This window comes from Panicum virgatum, chromosome 6K (assembly GCF_016808335.1).
Source record: "Panicum virgatum strain AP13 chromosome 6K, P.virgatum_v5, whole genome shotgun sequence".
In the NCBI taxonomy this organism is placed as follows: domain Eukaryota; kingdom Viridiplantae; phylum Streptophyta; class Magnoliopsida; order Poales; family Poaceae; genus Panicum; species Panicum virgatum.
The window spans coordinates 47,266,030-47,289,364 of NC_053141.1; the positions used below are offsets into that span (position 1 = coordinate 47,266,030).

General features: G+C 45.7%; 4 protein-coding genes and 1 non-coding gene across 5 annotated transcripts; 2 read left to right on the forward strand and 3 right to left on the reverse strand.

The window, feature by feature from the left end:
* Nucleotides 1-131: 131 nt before the first annotated feature.
* Nucleotides 132-786, forward strand: LOC120713783. The gene has a single exon (XM_039999756.1). The coding sequence runs from the start codon at nt 215-217 to the stop codon at nt 617-619; it is 405 nt and encodes a 134-aa protein (XP_039855690.1). The 5' UTR covers nt 132-214; the 3' UTR covers nt 620-786.
* A 2,733-nt stretch (nt 787-3,519) lies between these two features.
* Nucleotides 3,520-4,650, forward strand: LOC120713784. Its single transcript, XM_039999757.1, has one exon. It carries the CDS (start codon nt 3,959-3,961, stop codon nt 4,418-4,420), a length of 462 nt encoding a protein of 153 aa, XP_039855691.1. The 5' UTR covers nt 3,520-3,958; the 3' UTR covers nt 4,421-4,650.
* A 1,039-nt stretch (nt 4,651-5,689) lies between these two features.
* TRNAA-AGC lies at nt 5,690-5,762 on the reverse strand. The gene has a single exon. It is a non-coding gene; the product is annotated as a tRNA-Ala (tRNA).
* A 366-nt stretch (nt 5,763-6,128) lies between these two features.
* LOC120713785 (probable 26S proteasome non-ATPase regulatory subunit 3) lies at nt 6,129-9,573 on the reverse strand. Its single transcript, XM_039999759.1, has 8 exons — nt 9,325-9,573; nt 9,027-9,217; nt 8,057-8,194; nt 7,844-7,980; nt 7,663-7,717; nt 7,453-7,563; nt 6,991-7,230; nt 6,129-6,915 (listed from the first exon to the last, which is right to left on the reverse strand). The coding sequence occupies exons 1-8, from the start codon at nt 9,410-9,412 to the stop codon at nt 6,403-6,405; spliced, it is 1,473 nt and encodes a 490-aa protein (XP_039855693.1). The 5' UTR covers nt 9,413-9,573; the 3' UTR covers nt 6,129-6,402.
* A 1,621-nt stretch (nt 9,574-11,194) lies between these two features.
* On the reverse strand, nt 11,195-13,518 carry LOC120713786 (protein DETOXIFICATION 33-like). The gene is made up of 3 exons (XM_039999760.1): nt 12,443-13,518; nt 12,253-12,339; nt 11,195-12,101 (listed from the first exon to the last, which is right to left on the reverse strand). The coding sequence occupies exons 1-3, from the start codon at nt 13,333-13,335 to the stop codon at nt 11,534-11,536; spliced, it is 1,548 nt and encodes a 515-aa protein (XP_039855694.1). The 5' UTR covers nt 13,336-13,518; the 3' UTR covers nt 11,195-11,533.
* Between the last annotated feature and the right edge of the window lie 9,817 nt (nt 13,519-23,335).

Sequence of the window (23,335 nt, forward strand, 5' to 3'; positions counted from 1 at the left end):
GCCACCCTCCCGGACCCACACGACAGCGACCCACGTGCGCCCGCCAGCCGGGCCCCACGAGGCAGCGGCGGTGTAAGTCGGTTTCCTCTCCTTATATAAATACAGGCTCTCGTGTCGGCGTCATTTTTCAAATCAAATCCAACTCAAAGCGTTCCAGCCTTCTCATCCACCGACCAATCGAAAGCAACTGCGACAACCGAGAGTAGGAGCCCGCATGGAGGCGGAGATCGTCAAGCCGCCGCCGCCGGCGCCCGTGTCCATGTCGTCGTCGTCGGTGTCGGCCTCTGCTGGCCCCGCGGGCGCCGTCGGCGGGGAGTTCACGGCGGACGACCTCGCGGCGGCGGACCAGCTGGTGCAGCTGAGCGTCAGCGGCGGTGGGGACGAGGAGGAGGACCAGCACGAGGCGTTCTCGTCGTCGTCGTCTCCTCGGTCGGTGAACAACGCGGCGCGGGGAGAGGAGGAGGAGGAAGATCATGAGGATTATTCCGGGGTGGTGGACCGGAGGGCCAGGAAGCGGTACCGGCTGGTGTCCGAGCTCTACGCCGCCACCAGGCAGGTCAAGGCCGGCGCCGGCGGCAAGACCAAGCGGAAGAGCAGCAAGGACGGGATGCGGAACTGAGCGCCGCCGGAGGTGGTGGCCGGAATGCAGGGACTGGCCCCGTGTAGATATTTTCCTTTTTCTTGCCAACAGCAGCTGTGAGTCTTGTCAGAATTCTGTTTTGTTTGTCCCCAAAAGACAAACGTTCTGAAAGTTTTGAGATCGGAATTTGAACTTGTGCAAGCGTACGCTCTTCAAATTCACACAGATGTAAATTTGCGCGTATTACTGTTTCGATCTTTGTGGACCACTGCAGCTGGTATCGTAGTACGGAGTAGTTAGTAATTCAACGCTCCGTTGCTTCTGGAACGTTCCGCGCGGGTCGCTGCTTGGCTAGCCTCGCACTCGCAGATGTCGCCCGCGCCCGCCCTTTCTTGTGTTCGCGAGCAACAAGGGAACACGCTTGGCAAGCAAGGCGATCGACGACTAAGCTTGGTCCCTAAGCAAATATGCCTGCGTGCTTCTAGCAGGAACGACGTACGCGCCGGTCGATCTGCGGCAGGCAGCTACACGTACGTAGTAATTAAAAAGACTTTAATTTCGACTCTCGATCGGCAAGATGTATAATTAATTAAATTATGACTAGAAGAAAGTTAGCACTTGGATTTGTTACCACATCCAGCGCCAAGAGCATTTGTAAAATTTATTGTCTAAATCATCATTTAGAGTGTCATCTGATTAAAAATTATTTTTTATATCTTTGTGCTTTCCAACATATTTTTCTATATATCTTCTGCATAGTCTAGAGAGTCATTCTCGCTCTTCATCTTTGGCTAGCGAAAAATCCAGAATAGAGGAGGTCTATATTTAGATATCCAATTGAAGAGTATGTTGGAGGATATTTTCCCACTAAAATTTCTATTCTTGTAACTTAGAAAAGATATAAAGAGTTTTTTGGTGATGCTCACGGACGCACTCTTGACTTGAAAATCTTGAGTTAGCTAGAGTATATCAAAGCAACTCTTGTAACCTAATATTTTTTTTGTTTGAGCACTCACATGCTTGCTTAAAAGGCAATTTGTACTGGAAATACACACAGCTCTGCCGGCTGGTAGGCTTGTGCGTAGGAGTGGTAAAGAGCTCAAGATTTTAAACTAGAAAATTTAAGGATCGGGCCCTAAAAGGGCTGGGCTCTAATTTTATACAATTTTGAGCTAAAAAATTTAAAGGCCTTGTTGGGCTGTGAAGAGACCACTAGAGTCATGGCCCATTATCACCCGACCATCCCGCTGCCCCATGTTGCATCTACCACCCCTACGTCAATCTAAATTGTATACTGGGCATATTAAAATTAGTGGACCTTCAAGTAGATTTAGAAGGTACAACGGATAAATCAAAATGATATAGGAGTATCATATATGTTGGTGTGGTGTGGTTGCTTTCTCCTTTCCATATAGTCATTTTAGTTTCCGGGGACTTTATTTGCTCTTGTAAACTAATAATAATATCAGGAGCTGCTCTGATCCTTTGTACTTTTTTGTCTGCGGAATCCGTTGTGTACTATTTCAGTGTGCAAGTTTATCTTTCTATGTAGTATCAACAAGATCTAAGACTTGTATAAAAATTATGTAAGACTATTTGGGCTGTTTCTTCTAGTTTAATGACATAGCAGTGGGTGTTGTAAGATTGGTTGTTGTTTGAAGAACGTAAAGGCACTGATCTGGTTAGAAAAAAAGGTTGATTTACTAAAAAAGAAGAATGTTGGTGCTCCAACGAGTATGGCAAGACTAAAATATCATACTCCCCCATACTAAATTGTAAGTGATTCTAACTTTTTTAGAGAGTCATAACATTTCAAGTTTGACCAAGTTTATACAATAAAATACTAACCCTTAAGACACCAAATAAGTATCATTACGTTCTTCATTTAATATACCTTTATAGTATACCTATTCGGTGCTATAAATCTCTATAATCTTTTCTATAATTTTGATCACATATAAAAATAGTTTGACTCTCCAAAAAAGTTGAAATCACTTACAATTTGAAAGGAGTAGTACCATGACATGGACAATGAATTGTTCTCCCTTATCTCTGTGCACTTGCTGAACGAGTTAACTTTTGGGCTGACCGATTGATTGAACATTTGCATGGTCTACGCCGTGGGATGGAGCGGGACAAAGCGTGAGTTGGTGCGTGCGTGTAAGCTCCCACCGATGTAACAAAAAGTGGCGTGTGTGTGTATATATATATATATATATATATATATATATATATATATATATATATATATATATTTGTCAATCATATCTGACTTTTTCAAGCAATTAGTATTTATTTGGTGTACTGCCCATCGATATATGCTACTACTTGCTATAGGAGCTAGTGTCCTGCTGCAATGCTACGCGTCGAACAGCCCTCACGAGACAGTTGGGTGTCAAATAAAAATAATTTACAAAACCAACTTAGAATCCCTGCGCTAGGAACTCTGACGAATCTAGTGAGATATTTGACCGCGTGATTTGAGAATGGTTACTGTAATAGCGCTGTAGCTAATCATCGATTACTTATCATTATTAGATTCGTTGCGAAAAGTTATACACATCTCTAAAGAGATTTTGCAAATAGACTTCATTTAGTATTTCATGCGTAGCCTAGAAGAGGCCTTCTAGAATGATTAATGTAGTAACCAAACAAAACCAGTATATAGTATATGGAATGGAAGGGCCTATATATTTCCGTTATGTCGTTCTCCATCCATTCTCTCCTCTTTTAATAGTTTTAAATTATTTTTTAATAGTTCTATTTAAGTTGGTATCTTTGGAATAGGAGGAGTGACCGTTCGATTTCGGTGCGCCACCACGTGAAGTGCGCGGCGAGGACGTGGCCCGTCGTAACTGGCTGGGCTCGGGCTCGTCGGAGCCCGCGACTAGCTGTTGATCTCCTCCACACAAAAATCCCAAATTCCACGCGAATCCCCCCGTCGCCTTTTAATTTCACGCAAACACCCCGGGCTGGGGCCGGTCGAAACGTCGCCGCGCACGGAATCCGTGGCCTTGGTCCGCACGATAGGCTAGCTAGCTAGCCATGGTTCGTTCCGTCCGCGGCCGGCACGTCGGCGACGCCAAACCGTACGTTTTCCAGAAAGCCCCCTCCGGTTCTCCGTTTCCTCGAACTAGGTCGGTTTGCGCCCAGCGACGGCAAACCTTGTTAGTATTAGTTAGCCCAATATCGACTAATAATCAACCAAGGCCCCCAGGAAAGAAAAAAAAACAGAGAAATTAGAGGGTGAGAACAAAGAGGGAGGGCACGCGAAATCGGCCGGAGCCCAACCCTTCCTCCATCTCCATCCCTTGTGCTGGTGCCGCCCCCGATCGATCGAATCCATCCATCACCCCGGCCGGGTATCCATCGAGCGCCATGGCCGACGGCGAGGCCGCCACCGCCCTGCAGTCCCCGTCCCCGCCGCGCTTCACGGCGCTGGAGCTGGCCGTGGCGGAGCACCTCATCCACCTCAGCGAGAGCAGCTGCTCCTCCGGCGCCGCCGCCCCCACCCCGCGCGGCGCCGGCCTGCTGCTCGTCCCGGCCTCCGCCGCCTCCGCCGCGTCGTCCTCCACCTCCCCGCGCTCCGTGAACAACGCGCCCCCGCCCGCGGTGGCGGAGGGCGACGAGGACGAGCAGGAGGTGGGCGGGAGGCGCCGCAGGAACAGGCGCTACCGCCCGATCGCGGAGATCTACGCGGCCACGGACCCCAAGCCGATCGGGACGCGCCGCAGGAAGCAGGCCGACGACAGGCCCAGGACGGACGCCGCCGCCGCCGCCAAGGCCAAGAAGCTAGGGGGCGACCGCGTAGGGAGAGAAGCTGGACGGACTTGTTTGTAATTATGGATAATTACTAGGGACTAGCTAGCTAGCTTGATGGTGTGTATACATAGGTGTGTGCTACTGCTTGATAGATGTAGGGCTGTAGGCTATGGTGTGTATGATCAGGAGCTTGGGGTGTACAGCTAGCTAGCTACTACTCTACTAGAGGATCAGATGCTGGATTAACTGTAAATTACATATAATACTGTATCCGCCAATAATATCTATCACAGTTTGCTTTACATGTATATATATGGATGGATGGATTAGGCATATATATATATATATATATATATATATATATATATATATATATATATATAAAATTGGCCTTTTGCTGTGAGAAGAGACGAATGATGAGGAACACCATCCGGGGTGTAATTATTTGGCGTAGGATCCTGGAATACATTATCTTGGGCTGGTGCGTGCTCATGCAGTTTATAACAAAAAAACAAAACTAGGTCCAAGTAAACTCAATCCGAAGTCCGAACGCATGGTCGTTGAAGAGGTTATATACAATCAAATTGGATGGAAACGATGATGTTTGAATTACTGAACAATCTATCATTGATCAGAACCTCAATTTTCAGCCGTGGTTAATAGCTAGCTAGCTAGCTAGCTCATGGTCAGTCTAATCTAGATCCAACAATCAGTCAATCAATCCTCTATACATATGATCGAGTTCACCCCTCTAGCTCATACATGGCTAGGGATCGTCATTATTCATCAGTCGACAATAGATGATCCACAAGTGTTCGTACCTCCATGCGCCGATCTATAGCTAGGAATAATAATCGAGCTAGAACTAATTGAAGATGGGCAATAGGGGCATCCATTTTGTTTTCAATCAATCATTCACCGGTTTGAACCGCTTCGTAAGAGTACTAATGAGATCTGCAAACGAGAGGCAACGTCGATCTAGTACACGTACATACTACTCCTATACTAGTGAGGGTTGTAGACGAGCAGCTAGTTGTGTTATCGAGGCTGGAATAAGTGCCAACCAAAGACGGCAGACCAATGCAAGAAGGCAGCCTGCAGATATCAGAATTCGATCGAGATCTGCAGCTTCTAGCTACAGAACAGGGGCTTGTTGGAAAACGTAGTACGGGGGTACTTTCTGAGGCCAGCCGGGGAACCCTGCTGCTGGTCTCTTCTAGATGCTTCTCAAATCTGCCTTCCGGGCCGTGCATTTGCAGTTTGCATGTCACCAAAGCCCAACTGCACACACAGGAAACAGCTCACGCGAAAGGGAGGGAACCAAAAAGGAAAATAACATTTGATTCATGGAGATGCGGGGTATCGATCCCCGTACCTCTCGCATGCTAAGCGAGCGCTCTACCATCTGAGCTACATCCCCATTGCTGTTCTTCAACATAATATAGCTTAATTGTTTCATGTAGAGTCTCACACCAGAACTTTCAGCTCTTCATCACGTATGTAGCGTTCTGGACGACATGCTTTTGATCTGTTGACTTATTCAGAGGCGAGTAAACTGCCTCAGAGACAGGGTCCAAGATCTAAGGTTATGGTTATTGAACCTAGCAACTCCAAGATAGGCACACATTAGATATTCTGTGCGTGCACTAAATTAACAAACTCATGCTAAAATCATCAGCAGAGAAAAAAAAAATGGCCGGGAGCTCAAGCACGAACATATAACATCGAGTCGTACCATAAAGAACCACAACACGAAACAGACACAGATAAGGTAATCGAAGTACAATACACTAAGCCATGAAGCTGAGTAATAAAAAACAAGAATAAAAACCATTGCATTGTAGGCAAATTCTCCATTCCAACAGTTCAGGGAAGGCGAAACGTAGGTGGCCTACCAGGCACTCATGGAGTTAATACAAAATCTGATCAACATAAAAGTTACAGCAGATGAATTCAAACTTTAATGTCTGCATGACTCGAGTCGGAGGAAATGCTTTCAACCTTGGCCATCCCAAATCGAGCAACTACACATTGCAAGTGTCTGCTCAAAGGCAGCTAACTTAGAAATCATCATCATCCTCCTCGGCCATGTGTTTTGCCAATTCTTCCTCCTGCTGAAGCCTCTCACGGCGCTTCTCCGCGCTCTCCTTTTCCTTGTGAGAATTAGGGGGGAATCTCATCGCCTTGACCGCCTCATTGTGCATGTTCAGGCAGAAAGCAATCCTTGAGTTGAATGCAATCTGAGGCTCATTTGTCGAGTAGACATCACCAGTTTCCTTTGACACCATCCAGCCATTCGCATGATCTATGGTGGCGTCAATTGCACCATCTCTTATGGCCTTGGCTACAATGCTCTCGGCATCGGCAACAGGATTCTCGGAGTCTAGTCTGAGCTTCTTGGCAATATCAGCAAGGGAGATCCTTGAGTATGAAATGCTGATGTTGCGCAGTCCAGTTCGAATGACATTGTGGCGCAGCCTCACAATCAGGTTGCGAGTCCTGTCTGCACTGAATGTGCTTGCAAATTTGTCTGCAACGGCCCTGAACAGTTCCAGGTCCCCCACCCTGACAGCCTAGAGGTAACAATACAAGTTTTAGAGTTTTTGCCTATCTGTAACATGTAGTGTAAATAATGACAAGTAACTTACATTTGTGAGCTCAAAATAAGGTGTCAAAGCTTTCTTCATTCCTTTCTGCATGAAAACAGTTCTCTCTGGAATCTCTCCAAGAAGTAGCCTCACAATGATAGCCCACTTGTTGCACTGAATACGAAAACCACGAGCTGTTGTGGGTGCCTTCCGAGCAGCTTGCAGAAGGCTTTCTTTAGCATCAGTGTACTCCAACTGAATTGTCCTAATTTTACCCAAGTAGAACAGGTATCGGCAGAACTGCAACAGAAGGAATTGTTTGTTAGCATTTGTTTAGAAATCTTCCCTGCAAAAACCATTTGCTGGAGAAAGATCTCATATTTAAATCACCAACAGTGTACCACTAAAGGTATCTTAGCAGAATATTTACAATTTACAAACAGTGCGCACACATGCTAAATCTAAAACATATAGTAAATCAAAAGATTGTATCACAATGAATGGAATAAGCAGATGAATTACTTGTTGGTTAGAATGCGCTTCAAAACGAGGCGCCTTTGATCTAAGCTTTTCTGCCTGGTCATACAAGTTGTAGTGGAGGTAATTGCGGAGGAGGAGATTGAGCAGAGTTTCCTGCAATTGAGAACAAAATACATACAACCAGATCAATTGCCAACTCCAAAACATAACATGATAACAACAGGTTAGCAGGGACCAGGAAATCAGACTTACCTGGCCAAGCTCATCATGGTGCAGAGTTGCCATCCTGTGCAATGCGAGCAGATTCCTGAAAGAGAATGTAAAAAAACAAATATAGGAGAGATGAGTGTTAAGTGGAAACTGAAAAAACCAGGTAACTACTAAGGTTGGTACTGACGGTGAACAGTAAGAATGAATGAAACATTTGACTTACCCACGGATTTCAGCAAGGCTGTTGGTAAGCTCATACACATAGGAGTAATAAAAGTACAGACGCGAAGCCAAAACATCAACAGTTCTCCGGTTCAAGTTCTTCAGACGAGCAATGCTCGCAGTTGCGCATGCTTTAGCCTTTATACAAATGCAGAACTTCAATAATCATGCTTCACAGATAAAACATAAGGAAAATCAGTGGTCCCCGATTTACCTCATCGTATTTCTTTTGATCAATAAGGAAAATCAGGACTAGCAAGTAGCAATATATTTCAATTTCAGGGAGACCATGCTTGATTGAAATCTGAGTTATTGGAGCTGCAGCATCAACATCCATCTCAGTATCATCTTCCTGAAGGAGATTACAGGTGAACATTAGGAGTCTTGAATGTTGAATGTGATAAAAGAAATAAACGTCAGACTCCTTCTTTTACTCTATTATACAAAAAGTGAAGTATTAGTGTGACAGGCTCTAATTACACACTATAAAACAAGCAACAGACACAGCAGAATCTATATTAACAGGGCATGAAGAGTTACTTCAGTTCATCACATAGAAAATGAGACCAGTTAAGAATCTACCAAATTAAGCAATTCATCACCGTACAGTCATCGTCCAAATTTATTGGTGCCGAGGCAATATAGTCAAAGTCAAGCAGAGCATCAAAACTAAGACCTGAAGATGCAATTCAACAGATGACTCTTTAACTCATCCTAAACTAGATATGACCATCTGGTATTGATAGACAATAATGAACATATTTGCAAACTCATGATACTGAGAACATGGCATCTTTGAAGTTCAGAGCACAACATGCAAGAAATCCAAATGATTTATAGGAGATACATATTGCTTAGTAATAGCAAGTCTAGAAACATACTAGTCCAACTTGATTAGCATATTCAAGAGAAAAACCAATTGCATGAAGAAAATATCTGTGCCCCCTCATGCCTCATGAATTGTGGAGTAGAATGGCCAATTGTGCTGTGACAAATCATTGAAATCAAATATCCACAGGGAGCACATTGATACGGTTGACAGTAGAGCACTACTGTGACAGAGCAATATCTTAGCAGCAACAGCAAGTCGTTTCATGACGGTAATTGCAGCACTGCTGATGAGAATCAGAGTCCAGTTCGGTCGGTCGGGGGGGAGAATATATTCCTTTTATTTATTTTTTTACCTTGGGCACCAGGGCGGTGAGGCGAGCGTAGGCCTCAGAGGACGCGGGGAGCGCGAAGGCGAGGAAGGCGGAGACGTCCCGCGCGGCGAGGCGGCGGCGGAGCGCGATGGTGAGGCGGACGGCGCGGGAGATCCGGCGGACCTCCTTGGACAGGGAGCCGGCCTCGATCACGGACGCGATCTCCTTCAGATCTGGCACAGGCGCCGCGTCAGCCACGCCAATTCCGCGGGTCGCGGGGAGGAGGGAGAGCTAGGGTTCACTGCTGGGGAGGTGGGGGAGGATGGAGTGGGGAGCTTACGGTGGAGGGTGGAGAGCGCCGGCGCCGCGGCGGGAGGAGGGGCCGCCGGCTGGGGCTCCGAGTCGTTCATCTGCACGTCTTCCGGCATCGTGGCGGCGGCGGCGAGGAGGAGGAGGAGGAGGAGCCGACGCAGAGGATGTGGTGTGGTGGCGGATCGGTGAGGCGAGTGCGAGGAGTGCTTTTCTTCCTGCTCAAGAAGGTCCTCCTCGCTTCAGGGTCGGGTTACCTGCGCTGCGCCGCTGTTCTCTGGTCGGATGGCAACGCCCCGCCGCCGCCGTTTCGTCGCGGGCGGGTGGGCCGCCTGCTATTCGCCGTTGTTGGGCTTGGGAATTGAGATGGAGGATCTGGTGGGCGGCAGGCCCGACGCGTCGTTTGAGCCCGTGGTCTATGGGCTGGGCTTCTCTGTGTCTTCTCAGATTTTTTTTTTGTTTTTCTTGGCGCGCTTGCTTTCTATCGTCTCGTTTTTTTTGTGCGCGCGCGTGTCAATATTTTTTTCTTAGTATTATAACGGGTGAACTGCCGGCGGAGTTCGACGTGGGGAGAGAAAAACAAGAAAAGAAAACGGAGCGGCCGTCTCGCAACGCGCCCGCCTGAGCCCGCGAAGAGGCGCCGCCGCCGCGCCCCTTCCATTGACTGAGCTGGTGGGGCCCACCACACCGCGTGCAACAGCTCACCCAACTCTCACCCAGCTCGGGTGAGCTGGCGCGCAAGACGCCGGTTATTAAACTTCCTCTTAGGGCGTGTTTGGGACCGCGATTTCTGCGACGGCGGCAACGAAACGCGGAAAATCCGGCCAAACGCCACGCGACAGACGCGCTTATCCCTATCGTGATTGCGGCCAGCGGTTCATTTTTCAACGGGAACACAGCTTATTCGGGAAGCGAGGGAATCGGCGCTTCTCTCTATCGCGATTTTGCGTATGGCGCGGCTGGTGGACACGGAAACAAACAGGGCCTTAGAGAGAGCCGGGGAGAAGTCCTACCGAACGGAATAATTTCTACCAACCATACATGTGAAGACCATGCTTTTTACAAAAACCAGAATCAGTTTATCTCGAAACTAAAATGTTTCTTTGAGAAACTGAATCCACGCTTTTTACGAAAACCAGAATTTGGAGTAATGAGAGAGGCATCATCATTTTTTTTTGCGAATGGAAGATATATTAAACTGATACACAGTACATCCCTTTTTTACAAACAAGACACCAAAGAAAATAGAAATTACAGAAAGGTTCCTAGGTGTCCGGTTCTTCTTCCCCATCGCCACTGCCCCAACTTGCAAAGCAAGGGAAACGCCGGCGATGCCTAGGAACTCCGATCCGCAGGACTCGGAGCTGAAGCCCTCCAAATACTCCAAATCATGGTAAAGCCGCAGGAACCACCACCGTAGAGCGTCTGTCTGGATGGATTGAAGACACTGAACGTCCATTGGCCATCTGCACGACGATGCAAGAGGAGGAGGAGTCTCCAGCAGATACGATGGCCAGCCCAAGACAAAGTTGGCACTTCCACCACAGAGAAGCAGAAGCCCAACAGCAAATCCGCCGCCGGCAACCAAGATGCTGACCCGGAACAAAAAGTCCAAGGGGGAGCACAAGAGATCCTTCCCCAACGCAAAGAGAAAGATCACAACGAACCGAGAGCGGCCAATACCAACGAAGACGGGGAAGCTCGCACCATGCCTAGGTCGGGATCTAGAGCCGTCGTCCTCCTGTCCACGGCGTCACACGATGGAGCCGCCGCACCGGTAGATGGCCCTCTAAGCAGCGCCATTATTTAAGTCCGAACCGCACCGGAGTCCAACCTTCCTCGCCGTACGCCGGAGATCTGCCGCCGGCGAGAAACAGAAGTCCCCAGACAGAGGCATCATCTGATCGTTCCCCCGCGTGTGCTTTGATTTTGAAAAACTATGCATACTAAAAATTATGCGTACATGTTCATATGAAAAAAAAAATACTAATGGCATGCTTGGTTCCAAGCCACGCCACAGGGTTCTGGCGCCGATTCTGAACGCACAAAGTGGCGTGGCGAGTTGTGGATGGAACAAAGCAGCTCCTACCATACAAAACCACCTCCCATAATCCAATAAGTAGGGTAGCAGAAACACGACCTGCAGCTGCAGGGGATACAATAATCCAAGCAGGTCGGAGGACCTCACAATGCAAGCACACAGGATGAAGAGGAAGAGCCGCCCGGCCCGTCTGATGAGTTCAGTGATCGGCCGGAGCCTTGGCCGAGCCGCCCCATTTCCGTATCCTGGACTTGGCCTCGCTGGCCTCCTTGCCCCAGTCGGCGCGCAGCATGATGGCCACCAGGATGAGGGTCTGCAGGCCGACGCCGGCGAGCATGCCGCCCCACATCCCCTGCACCCCGCCGCGCAGCGGGAAGGCGATGAGGTACCCGACGGGGATGCCGATGATGTAGTAGCAGCCGAGGTTGACGTAGGCCACCAGCCACTGCCACCCGGCGCCGACGGCGACGCCCGACAGCACGGGCTGCACGCTGTTGAGCAGCAGCGTGAAGGCGAACACGACGCCGAGGCTGGCCACGGCGCGCACCACGGCGGGGCTCTCCGTGAAGGGCGCGCCGTAGACGTCGCGGAGCGCCAGCACGGCGGCGAAGAAGGCCAGCCCGATGGCCACCGACGACATGAGCACCACCAGGATGGCGAACTTGGCGGCGCGGGGCCGACCGGCGCCCAGCTCGTTGGACACCCGCACGCTGATGGCGGCGTTGAACCCGAAGAACACCATGATCTGCCAACCGAACAGGTTGGTGCTGACGATATATATATGTGACACGCAGCGATCGATCGATAGATCGATGCAAGCCAAGCAAGGGATTAGAATGAACTTGCTGAAGCAGCAGCAACTATGCATTATATTTCATCTGGAACAAACGACACGGCGACACGAGCAGTGCTTCTCACCAGATGGAGACTGCCGCAACGGCGACCTGAGCGTTGGGCAGGTTGCCGACGATGACGATGAGGAACATGTAGAACCAGAACTCCAGGCTGCGCAGACAATGAAAGATGACGTGTCACGAGTCAACGATAGTACTATAATAATCTAGTAATAATGCAACAAGGTCAAACACGAGACATGTAAAAGTAGTACCAGATCATGACGGCGGATCCGAGGGAGAGGCGCGCGAAGCCGACGAGGTCGGAGAAGGCGAGCCAGTCGAATCCGTTCCACGCGCCGGGGCAGTAGCCCATGAGGATGTAGGCGAGCTGGCCGAGCACGACGAGCCACCAGGACGCGTTGAGCGCGAGGGCGAGGCCGGCGAGCCCCATCCGCATGGGCCCCACGAGGAGCCAGCTGAGCGCGACGTGGAACGCGAGCCCGGCGGCGGAGACGGCCGCCATGGCCACGACCTTGCTCTGCGCCTGCAGGAACTTCTGGATGGGGAAGTTGAGGGCGTAGGCGAAGAGCTGCGGGATCATGTAGAGCGCGAGCCGGCCCGCGAGGGCGGCGATCTCGGCGTCCTGGTGGAAGAAGCGCAGGATCGGGGTGGCGAAGAGGTAGATGGGGAGCATGAGCACGGCCATGGCGACGAGGATGATCCACGAGCGCTGCAGGTAGACGCCCAGCATGTGCAGCTGCTTGGCGCCGTACGCCTGCCCGCACAGCGTCTCCAGCGCGCTCCCCATCCCGAGCATGATGCCCAAGGCGAGGCCGGCGACGACGTTGTTCTCGGTGGAGACGGCGTCGAGCTCGAGCGTGGTGAGGTGGCCGGCGAAGACGAGCGTGACGGCGCCGAGCGAGTACTGCGCGATGGACGTGAAGATGGCGGGGCCCGCCAGGTACCAGAGCCGCCGGTTCTCCTCCGCCGCGTGCCGCATGAACGCCCGCACGCTCCGGATCTCCTCCAGGTCCTCCTCCTCCACCTTGCCGCCGGTGCTGTTGCCGTTGCCGTTGCCGGCCGGCGCCAGCAGCGCCTCCCTGATCATCCTCTCGTCTCCTCCTCCTCCTCCTCCTTCGTTGCTGCCGCCGCCGCTCGACGCCATCTCCTCTCTGCTTCTATCTATCTCGCTCGCTCGGTCCGGTATGAACGACTGAGTTACTACTACTAGAAACCTCGATGAGTGATGGAGGAAAGGAGGCTGAGGAGGAGGAGGCCAGGAACAGGAGAATGATCTATATCGCCATCGTAGTACTAGCTCTCTCTCGCCCGCCCCACACGAGCGCAAATAATGTGCGTGGCATTTATTGATAACTTGAGTAGCGATCTGGACGGAGCAGCCAATCGGCGTCGCCGTCAACTCCATCGGCGTCGATCCCATGGTGGCTGCCTGCGATCCAGTTCACGCATCAGGAGATCGATCATATCGGTCGATGGGCGACCTCGATGCACCCACGTAGTACGTCGTACTGCTGGCTCTGCTCGGTCTCGAGCTTAATTTTCCTTTCTTTTCTGGAGAATGGGCCAGCAGAACTACCCCCATTCTAGACAGTGGCGAAGCTAGAGTAAAACGGAGAGGATGCGACAAAGCCATTACTGTGCTGCAAAGTCCGGGCGTGCAGAATATTGGGTCGAGAAAGTGCTTATAAGGTCAAAATCCAGGTGTAATAGCTGTTTTTTCTTTTTTCTTTTTTTTTTTGGGGGGGGGGGGTTCTTTTTTGTGGGAGTGCGCCTCCATCCCCTAAAATTCCCTGATTGTGGAGAGATGCGGTCAACAGAACTACCCCCAACCTTCTAGTTGTTTTTCTTTCGGTGTTTAAGTGGTGTTTTTTTTGCTTGAGTTGTGATTTTTGCTATTTGTTTGTGGTGGTGGTGCATAGTCGGAATGAGTGTAGTTGTATTTTAAACTCTTCTTTTCTTCTAATAAAAATTCAGCAAAACTCTTGTACACTTAGCTCGAGGTTAATTATATTATATTATAAATATATAATTTCATGTGAATGAACAGAGCATGCAGCGACCGATCCCCCAAGGGGATTATTTTTCCAGTTTTATATATACTCGCTACTCGTGATGCGTCATTGTCATTGCATTGGCAGGCACACTTGTGACGAAGTAAACGCGGGTGGGTACGATGGCGTTCGTCGATGATGTGTCGTGGTTACACGACGCTGGACGCTCCTCCGTACTAGACCATAGCCGCCGCCGGTCATTGCTGCGTTCGCTTCATTTTCACTGGATCCAACTAACAGTATTTCTCTCACACACAAAATCAGTATCAGCCACCAGCACCAGCCAAATAACAGTAATTTTCTCTCAAAAAAAAATCAGCATCAGCCCGCCGAACATTCAACCGCCATTTCCATGCATGTTTAATTAATTAATCTGATCTCATCAAGCTTTGCAAGTTGCAGGGTCTCGTGTAGCTGTTGCTAATTAAATGTTAATGATCCATCCGGGACACGACGATCATCCGGCGATCCTCGTTCGCGACTAGAAAAAGCACAAGGTCAACAGGCCATCAGCTAACCAGTTTCGGGGCTGGGGAGTTGTCGGTATCCCACCACCCCCGTGTTTGTTTTCGTCTTAGTTTATTCGGTCCCCGGGAGCGGCGCCCGATTGAGCGGCCTGCTGCCCCATGCACTGCACGCGAGGCCGGCGTGGCGACAGCCCCTTGTTGGCAGTGGCCACGGACGACGGGTGGGCGCCGCTGGCCGTCGGCCGGCCGGTCTCCGCTCCGGCGACCCCACGGGCGACATACGGCGGTCCTGGCCTGCCTCCTCCTTTGCGGTGACTCCTTATTGGTGTTTCTGCTGCTGTGTGCAGGTTGGAAAATACATAATGGCGTACGTTTAAGATGGATCGATCGAGCAGCTGATGATGACAAGATCTCACGCATAGTGATTCGTATATGGACCAATGCAAGCTCAAGCTGACGAGATCACGACGGGCGTTTGCTTAATTATGAACTAGCAAGGTGACCCGCGCTAATAGCGCGGGTAGCTAGTATTTCTTTAACATTTTTTTATTTTTTTTAATTAACTGAAGAGATGTATTTGGTATTTTATTTATCTTTGGTTCGCTCTCATAGAGTACTACCTGCAGTTTCCATGTATAGGCGTTCATATCAATCATCAATTTTTAAGTTGCTTTGTTTCATATAATGTTGACATATTTTAAATCTTTAACTTGCAATATCTAAATTTGAGGATTGAATTGAATATTAGGTCACCATAAGTATAGGTGCATATTGTACCACGTAATACTAAGTTTGATGATTAATAGTAATATAGGGTCACCTTGAATACATGTTTGTCTTTTTCTAATTTTTATGTAGTTATTAGATACATTTATATATGTGTGCGTGTATGTGTTATTTTCAAAGCCTACAACTTGTAACTTAGATGGTAGACTTTGATTTGTGCCTTGCAATAATTTGATTTTTACTAAGCAAAAAGTCAAACGTTGGTCTAGTTTTTAGAGCATATGGATAGCATCGAACAAACCTAGATTTCACTCCTCATTACAGTAATTAAAACAGGCATAGATTAAATAAAAAGTTATATTAAAAATAGGTTGGGGTTCTCAAAAATATTATATTTATTTATTTTCACCTACCGTAGAAAAAATATATATAACATATATTCTACATTAATATATATACATATATATAAGTTTTTTATTCGGTCTAACCTATTTGTATTTTTCACACTTTGGTTTATGTACATTTTTCGTCTTTCGCCCACCTAACTACAGAAATTGGCTCACTTCAGAGTTGTGTCATATCGACAATGGATAGTTTGAAACATGTCTTTGTTGTTATCTCTAACTCTTTTCTTTACTTTCATTTTCTCTAGCTATTTTTATCAATTTCACTCTCTGTCATTTCTTCTTCCACACATTTGAAATCGATTAGTGTGTTTCGTGTCTGATACACCTAAAAGAAAAGTTTCCTGTGGAGTTCGATTCAGTTGGTGAGTTTAGATTGTGTGTCAGAGCTTTTTTCTATGCTCTTTATTATATTTTATGGTATATTTTTGGATAATAATTTAGGAGAAAATTAAATATTTTTATGTAAACACTGGAAGTACTAAATATTTATATATTTATTTACTATAATATTATTTTTTAGAAAATACTTGCGATGTACATTTTTTTTCTTGATTGTTCTAGTTACCATACGTGATAAACAAATCACCCTTAGACTTGAAGAATTATATTTAGTTAATTGGTTCAATACATATACCACACCAGAAGTATAATTTACTTTATTTTTATTATCCTCCAACAACTCATTGATATAGCCATGTGATGCATGTTCTCATATTGTCTTAGTTATAGTTATCTCCTGCAATTATGCTCCCAAATTCTTTGCAAGCCATTCCACGATAATCAAAGATACGTCATTGATAGTGCACGACTGCACGTCACTATGTTTTGTTGAACACTACCTGTGGCATGCAATGGATGAGTGTGCATGTCATATCGATTTTCAAGTTGATTTGTTCTAGATCTCGCACAACACTCCACAATGGTTGTCATCTATCATTTTCTCACTTGTAAAAATTTTTTGCTATCTATCATCAACTTATGATAATGCTATATGGTTGTTTCATGTAAGTTGTTGCTATTAAGTTGTGCTTCTCCAGCTATGCCCTAACAATGTTGTCATACCTCCAAAAAAGTTTTCATAACACACTTTGCCCAACTTGGCAAATGTTCATTTCCATTGCGCATCCACAATACAATGAGCTTACTAAATTATTTTAAAAAATTTAATTTAAAGTTATGGTAATAAATAAAATTTTACAATGTTTAATCCTTAATTCTAAAATTTAGCTGCCCTAAATGAGGTGTGCTCCCTCTAAATTTTACCCTAGGTCAGTCGAGACTTAGTAATGTGTGAGGATGAAGAAGTCTGCAATTAAATCTTCTTTATCATTGGAATATATATGCTTATTAGCTTATATCATTATTTAGGGTTAGAACTCGAGTATGTGACCATCATTACACAACGGTGATCCGCACTGTAGCTATCTATATAATAAGTTAGTTTGTACACTGCACACTGGTAAGTAGGACTTGTGGGTGGTAAGAGATTATAGCCATATTGGTCTCTTCACAACCTAACATGGTCCTTATATTTTGAGCTCAAATTATATAAGATAAGAGTTCGGCACTTTTTGAGCATGACACCTAGATTATCTAGATTAAATTTTGAGGCTATCCACCACCCTTACTTGTGTTACCTTCCATGAGAATATTATCTATGGCAAAAATGGCTGGAGGTCATCTTAGAGACAGGTTTTCTCTCAACCAATGGAAGTTTGGTTGAGGATAGCTTTGTATGTCAGTATTGCCGGCCAAGTCCTGCAAATGCATTCTAGTACCATATTGTTGCTAGCCTAACAAAATTATTATGGTAAATCATTAGTTGATAATCCAGTAAATTATTATAGATTCTTCTCTCCTCTTGCAATTTTCGATTAGTGTAGTGGATGCTGGCCACCATACAAATCACAGTTTACTTGTCATAGTTTCATTTTTCTGCTATGCTCCAATATTTCTTTAGCACATAGCTTTATTCGGACGGAGCACATGATAGCATGATATTTTTTTCCCTTCAACAGTTTTCTGTCATGATTCACCGTTTCCGGTTAGTGGCTGCGGCGTGTTAAATAGCGCACCCCTATATATTTTATTCAGCGGAGTCTATTGGTATTTTTCTCTTTGGTTATTGTACTTTTCTTATTTATATTTAGCCCATTTAATTATCTGCATAAATTGGTCCACTTCAGACTTTTGTCCTCTCATCGATGTATAGTTCCGGGCATATCTTTGCTGTTGTTTCTAACTTTTTTCTTTGACTTCATTTTCTCGAGCTATTTCGGCTGATTTTTCCATCTTCAATTTTTTTCCTCCATACATTTAAAATTGATTAGTCTGTTTCACGGCTAATGCACCTAATGGAGTTCACTATTTAGTTCAACTCAGTTGCTGAGTTTATATTGTGCCTCAGAGCTTGCTATTTTTTCTGAGCAAAGAGGAAGAACGGCACTGATGTGAATAATTTGTTATGTATTGCAGATTCGTAGGCTATCAACTTAGGGCTATTTTTTCACTTTGGTTACTGTACATTTCTTATTTATTTTTAGCCCATTTGATTGACTGTATAAATTGGTCCACTTTAGACTTTTGTCCTATCATCGATTTATAGTTCCATGCATATTTTTGCTGTTGTTTCTAACTCTTTTCTTTGACTTCATTTTCTCAAGCTATTCCGGCTAATTTCTCCATCTTCAATTTTTTCCTCCATACATTAAGAATCGATTAGTGTGTTTCATGTCCGATGCACCTAATGGAGAAGTTCCCTATTTAGTTCAACTCAGTTACTGAGTTTAGATTGTGCCTCAGAGCTTCTTATTTTTTCTGAGCAAAGAGGAACAATTGCAGCGACTGATTTGAATAATTTGTTATGTATCGTAGATTCGTAGGCTATCGAGTTAGAGCTAGTTAGGCAGGGCTCCAGCTGCAGCTGAAACAACTTTGGTTATATATAATTTCGTATAAATAATAAAGTGATGAATATAGTTATAGAGTAAACATTTATTTATTGATAAGGGTGAGCATATTTATGTCCAGCGTTGGTCAGGGGTCAGAACTGATCGACCTGACCTTGATTTGCTAAAAAAACAGGAATGTCCTTTTTTAATGTTTCATCTTTTATTTGCGCCTAATTAGAAATGGATGAGACATGTTTTATGATGTCAACTTTCCTTTTTTTCCTTTAAACCTGAACGGAGACATGACTACGGAAAGATAGAGTCCAAGTCCTTTTCGCATTAGAAAAACTAATAAAGTCTAATTCTAATAGGAAATACCAAATTAATATGGACATACTCTTTGGTGTAATATTCCTCTCCTTTTTAGATTAACGTGGAAGTCAATTAGTGTGCGAGTCAATTGCTCAAAACTTGACGTGCTATCAGCTGATTGATGCTCTCCAAATTGATATAGGCTCAAAACTTGATGAGCTAGCTGATTGATGCTCTCTAAATACTTGTGATTCAGTTGTGGAATCCCTGGGCCAGTTGTTTGAGAGATCTAGTTGAGAAACGATTGAGAAATTCTTTCGGCTCGAAAAAGCTGTGCAAGACAAAGTTAACTGTACCATTTGTTTTAATGTTCTTATTATATATATGTGACAGAGTCGGCCTTGGACCTGAGCCAAAGCTTTGATGAACGTGAGAATATACGTGATAGAAACGGATATATTTATGAGAATATTAAAAAAATAAAAAATATACGTCTTGCCATAAACCAAGCATGATAGAGTCCTAGTACATGTTTATGATGTGACATTTTCTTATATTTTTAATCCTAGCTGTATACGAAGCATGATAGAGTTCTAATCCAATGTGTATTTTTTGTGTGATATGAATTTTTTAATACGAAATGAATTCTTAGAATAATATATACCGTTGGATCTTCATAAAATCCAACGGTGCAAATCCTTTTCTTTTTTAGATTAACGTGGGAATTTCTAGACCCTCTCGGCAAACGTGGAGGCTTCTTTTGGCTTGGATCCATTTCCGACTCGATTTGTAACAGAATGTCTTAAGTCACTAATTATCTAATTAAATCCCAAGTTTAACACTCGGGTGTTACAATCCAGAACTCACAACATAGCTATGCCCATAGGTGTCTCGATGGACTTTTGCCGAGCTTTGTTTTGCACCGTTGAAACTTTCAATTCCTATCATGTCTTAGTGAAGAAATAGAAATAGACATATTGTCATTAATAGAAATTAGATCCTAGAGTTATACCTCTTGTTACATGTAGATTTTTTTTTTTCGACACGTTCATATGGAAAGAAATTAAATTATAAAATGGTATATCTTTTACAGGCAAATTCTCCATGTTGCTAATTTTATTTTTTAATTACAAATAGTTATTTATTAGTCCTATTTAATTTGGACTCTTTAGGCTTGTCTAGACTGTTAGATCTTTATAAAATCTAATAGCGTATATTCTTCTTTTTTATGTGCTAACTGATTGACCATCTCCAAATTCAGTCGCAGACCATTTGAGGGAGAGAACTCTCCAAATACTTATGATTTAGTTAGTGACTCCCTGGCCAAGTTCTTTGAGCGATCTGATTGGGAGAAGATGGAGAAATCCTTTCGGCTAGAAAAATATGTGCAAGAGAAAATAAATTATACCAAATGTATTTAGGTTTTATTGATATGCATCGGATTTCTCATCTCCAGATCTCCTGCATGCATCGGATGTCTTTGCGCTCCGCGGCCGCGTTGCTGTAGCGATCCAAACTCTGCTTCCTTGCTCGACTGCTTGACCACTGCTACCTTCAGTTTCTACACCTGCTATGTGTCCATCCTATCCATCACCGTTTTTTTAATTGTAAGGAATGCTTCATCGCAGATACCAATACATGATCAGTGGCCCTAGCTTAGGCAGACATGCATTCACATGCACACGAATGCGGGCATGCTAGCTGCCTTTTAGAACTGGCCATAAACCGAGCTTCATTCACATGCACACGCATGCGGGCATGATAGCCGCCTTTCAGACCTGGCCAGAAACCGAGCTTGCCCCTATTTCTTCCTTTTTTTGAGTCCAAGTCTAAAAGGAAATACAAAGTTTTATCTAATATAGATTTTTATGTGATATGGACATGGCCTCTTTAGATTAAGTCTTGACCGTTAGATCTTCATAAAATCCAACGGTGTATATCTTTCTCTTTTTTGGATTAACGTGGGAATTTCTAACCCCTCTCGACGAACGTGGTGGCTTCTTCTAACACTCAAATATATATATAATAGATGTGAACCAGTCGTCTCTCGTCGGCGTCGACTGGCTGGTGGTGGTGGTGGACGCTGGTCCCGTCTTCTTCTGGAGGCCACGCCGCCGCGTCATGTCGTACGTGGTTGCCTGCAGCAGTTACTACGTAACAGAGATGGATGCTCCATATATCGGTCCACCAGACCACCCTCCGATCGATCGAGAGCGATCGCGCGCGTCCAACCATCATTGATCCACCACGTATACGGATCCAAAGGCTCTCAGCTCCTCAGATCATCGGCAACCACCAAACCGAGAGATGCATGGTTTCCTCTATCAGCTCGCGGTGACGCCGCACGAAACCTAACCTAACCTAACCTAACTAACCCTGCAGGCAGCGTACGGTCTATCTATCTGAATCTATCGTTGGTGCGGTGATCTCTTTTATATATTCGGATCCATCACATCAGGACGACACGTGATCCTCGTGCGGACGGACGCAGCAGCCCAGGCCGACGTACAGACATACACGTCTCGTGCCGCCGCGCGGTGAAGCATGCAGCTTTCCACGGCGTCGTCTTCCTCCCGGCCCGCTGATCGATCCATCTCGGCACTCGGCACTCGGCACGGCAGGCTTTTCCCACCGACAGGCAGCGCGCACGCACCCCGGGGCCAGGCCGGGCGGAAGCGAGAGAGGGGCCGGCCGGCCGGCCACCACCGCCACGTTCCGGGCAGATGCCCGGCGGGGGCTCCGGCGAGCCCACGGCCATTTATTGCTGCGCCACCTAGTATTAATTCGTCGATACTGTAGTCTAGTCGGTTGCTGCTGCATGCCGAGACATGGAATGAGCAAGCACTGCAGATCGATCCATCGATGCATGTGTTAGTTGTTCTTCTCGATCCATAGTACATATTCGGACCTAGTATATGTTGGATGTACCAGCCAAGCTACCAGAGCATCATCAGATTCGATGGTGAAATGATGATGATGTATATGCCGCTCTAGATCCGATCGAGTTCTATAAATACTTTTTTCATAAAATATATTTCTGTTAATTTGTTATCACTATATAAGAATATACTAGCTAATATGCTCGCGCGTTGCTACGAGAAGTCATATAAAATTATAAACATATATTGAAGACTTTAGTTTTTTACTATTTTACTCGCCAAACGCTAATTCTAAATGGTCTCGAACCCTTAACTAAGCAAACGGTCATCGGATTCCAATTAGAATTCTGATTGACGGATCAAGGAAAACAATGCTTACTTTAGAAATAGGTAAAGATACACCCCGTTCCGAAACTAGAAGGATGGTTTTCACAAAAGAAAAAGATAGCTCGATCCTTACTGACATATTACACAAAAAATGATAAATTCTTTTATAAAATTGGTTGATGCTGCAGCGTGTACATCATCTGGCTCTCAACGAAAACTCTGACACAAAAAAAAGCAAATTTGAGGGACGATGAAATTTTCTTTTCTTCCTCAGCGTTCAGGTTATTTTTTTTGGAGTGTCAGAATATGTACAGAAGATTTTTCTTTCACAAAGTTAATTATGTCATTGGATGGCATTCTGACGGTGATTGAGAGCATTAAAAGTTTTAAACAAGGTTTGTTTAATGTTTTTATATAAAAATAAAATCATCCAGTTGTGGGGAGATAAAGGCCCTGTCACCACCAACAATAAGCGACGTGGGCCAGTTCTTATAAATTTTTTGAACGGACACCTTCTTTTAATTTTATACATACACATTTATTAGAGGAATTCAAAATTTATATTTAGGAGGGATTCTGCGTCCAGATGCGCTCATTGGCTGACTGGGCCATATAACGTTTTCTTACACGAGACTGGGCCATATGACTTGGCATGACCTATTTGGTGCTGCATTTTTGTTGGCCGGTATGCAGAATCCAGAGATCGAGGCTCGTTGGGCCTTCCGGTGCTATCCTCGTGGTCTCTGCTGGCGGTTTTTTTATTTTTTTATTTTTTATTTCCGTTTTTTACAAAAATATATTTTCGATTTGAAAATTTACAGAAATATACCCCGGCCGCCCCACTGCCGGGCAGCTTGGACCATTTTTTATTTCCGTTTTTTACAAAAATATATTTTCGATTTGAAAATTTACAGAAATATACCCCGGCCGCCCCACTGCCGGGTGGCCGGGACCTGACCGCCCGGCTGCCGGGCGGCAAGGGTTTATCTGCAAAAAAAAAGAGGAAAAAAAATTACGGACAGGTACCTGGGAACCGGCCGCCCGGCTGGGGGGCGGCCGGCCCCCACCGCTATATAAGGGTGTT

Excerpts from the sequence above, each read along its gene's own strand:
- LOC120713783 (XM_039999756.1), top strand. The coding sequence starts at position 215 with ATGGAGGCGGAGATCGTCAAGCCGCCGCCGCCGGCGCCCGTGTCCATG.
- LOC120713784 (XM_039999757.1), top strand. The coding sequence starts at position 3,959 with ATGGCCGACGGCGAGGCCGCCACCGCCCTGCAGTCCCCGTCCCCGCCG.
- LOC120713785 (XM_039999759.1), bottom strand. The coding sequence starts at position 9,412 with ATGCCGGAAGACGTGCAGATGAACGACTCGGAGCCCCAGCCGGCGGCC. Across the intron at positions 9,218-9,324 it reads GGCGCTCTCCACCCTCCACC|ATCTGAAGGAGATCGCGTCC; the intron begins GTAAGCTCCCCA and ends CGCCTGTGCCAG. Across the intron at positions 8,195-9,026 it reads TCACCGCCCTGGTGCCCAAG|GAAGATGATACTGAGATGGA; the intron begins GTAAAAAAATAA and ends AATCTCCTTCAG.
- LOC120713786 (XM_039999760.1), bottom strand. The coding sequence starts at position 13,335 with ATGGCGTCGAGCGGCGGCGGCAGCAACGAAGGAGGAGGAGGAGGAGGA. Across the intron at positions 12,340-12,442 it reads GGATCCGCCGTCATGATCTG|CCTGGAGTTCTGGTTCTACA; the intron begins GTACTACTTTTA and ends TTGTCTGCGCAG. Across the intron at positions 12,102-12,252 it reads GTTGCGGCAGTCTCCATCTG|CACCAACCTGTTCGGTTGGC; the intron begins GTGAGAAGCACT and ends ATATATCGTCAG.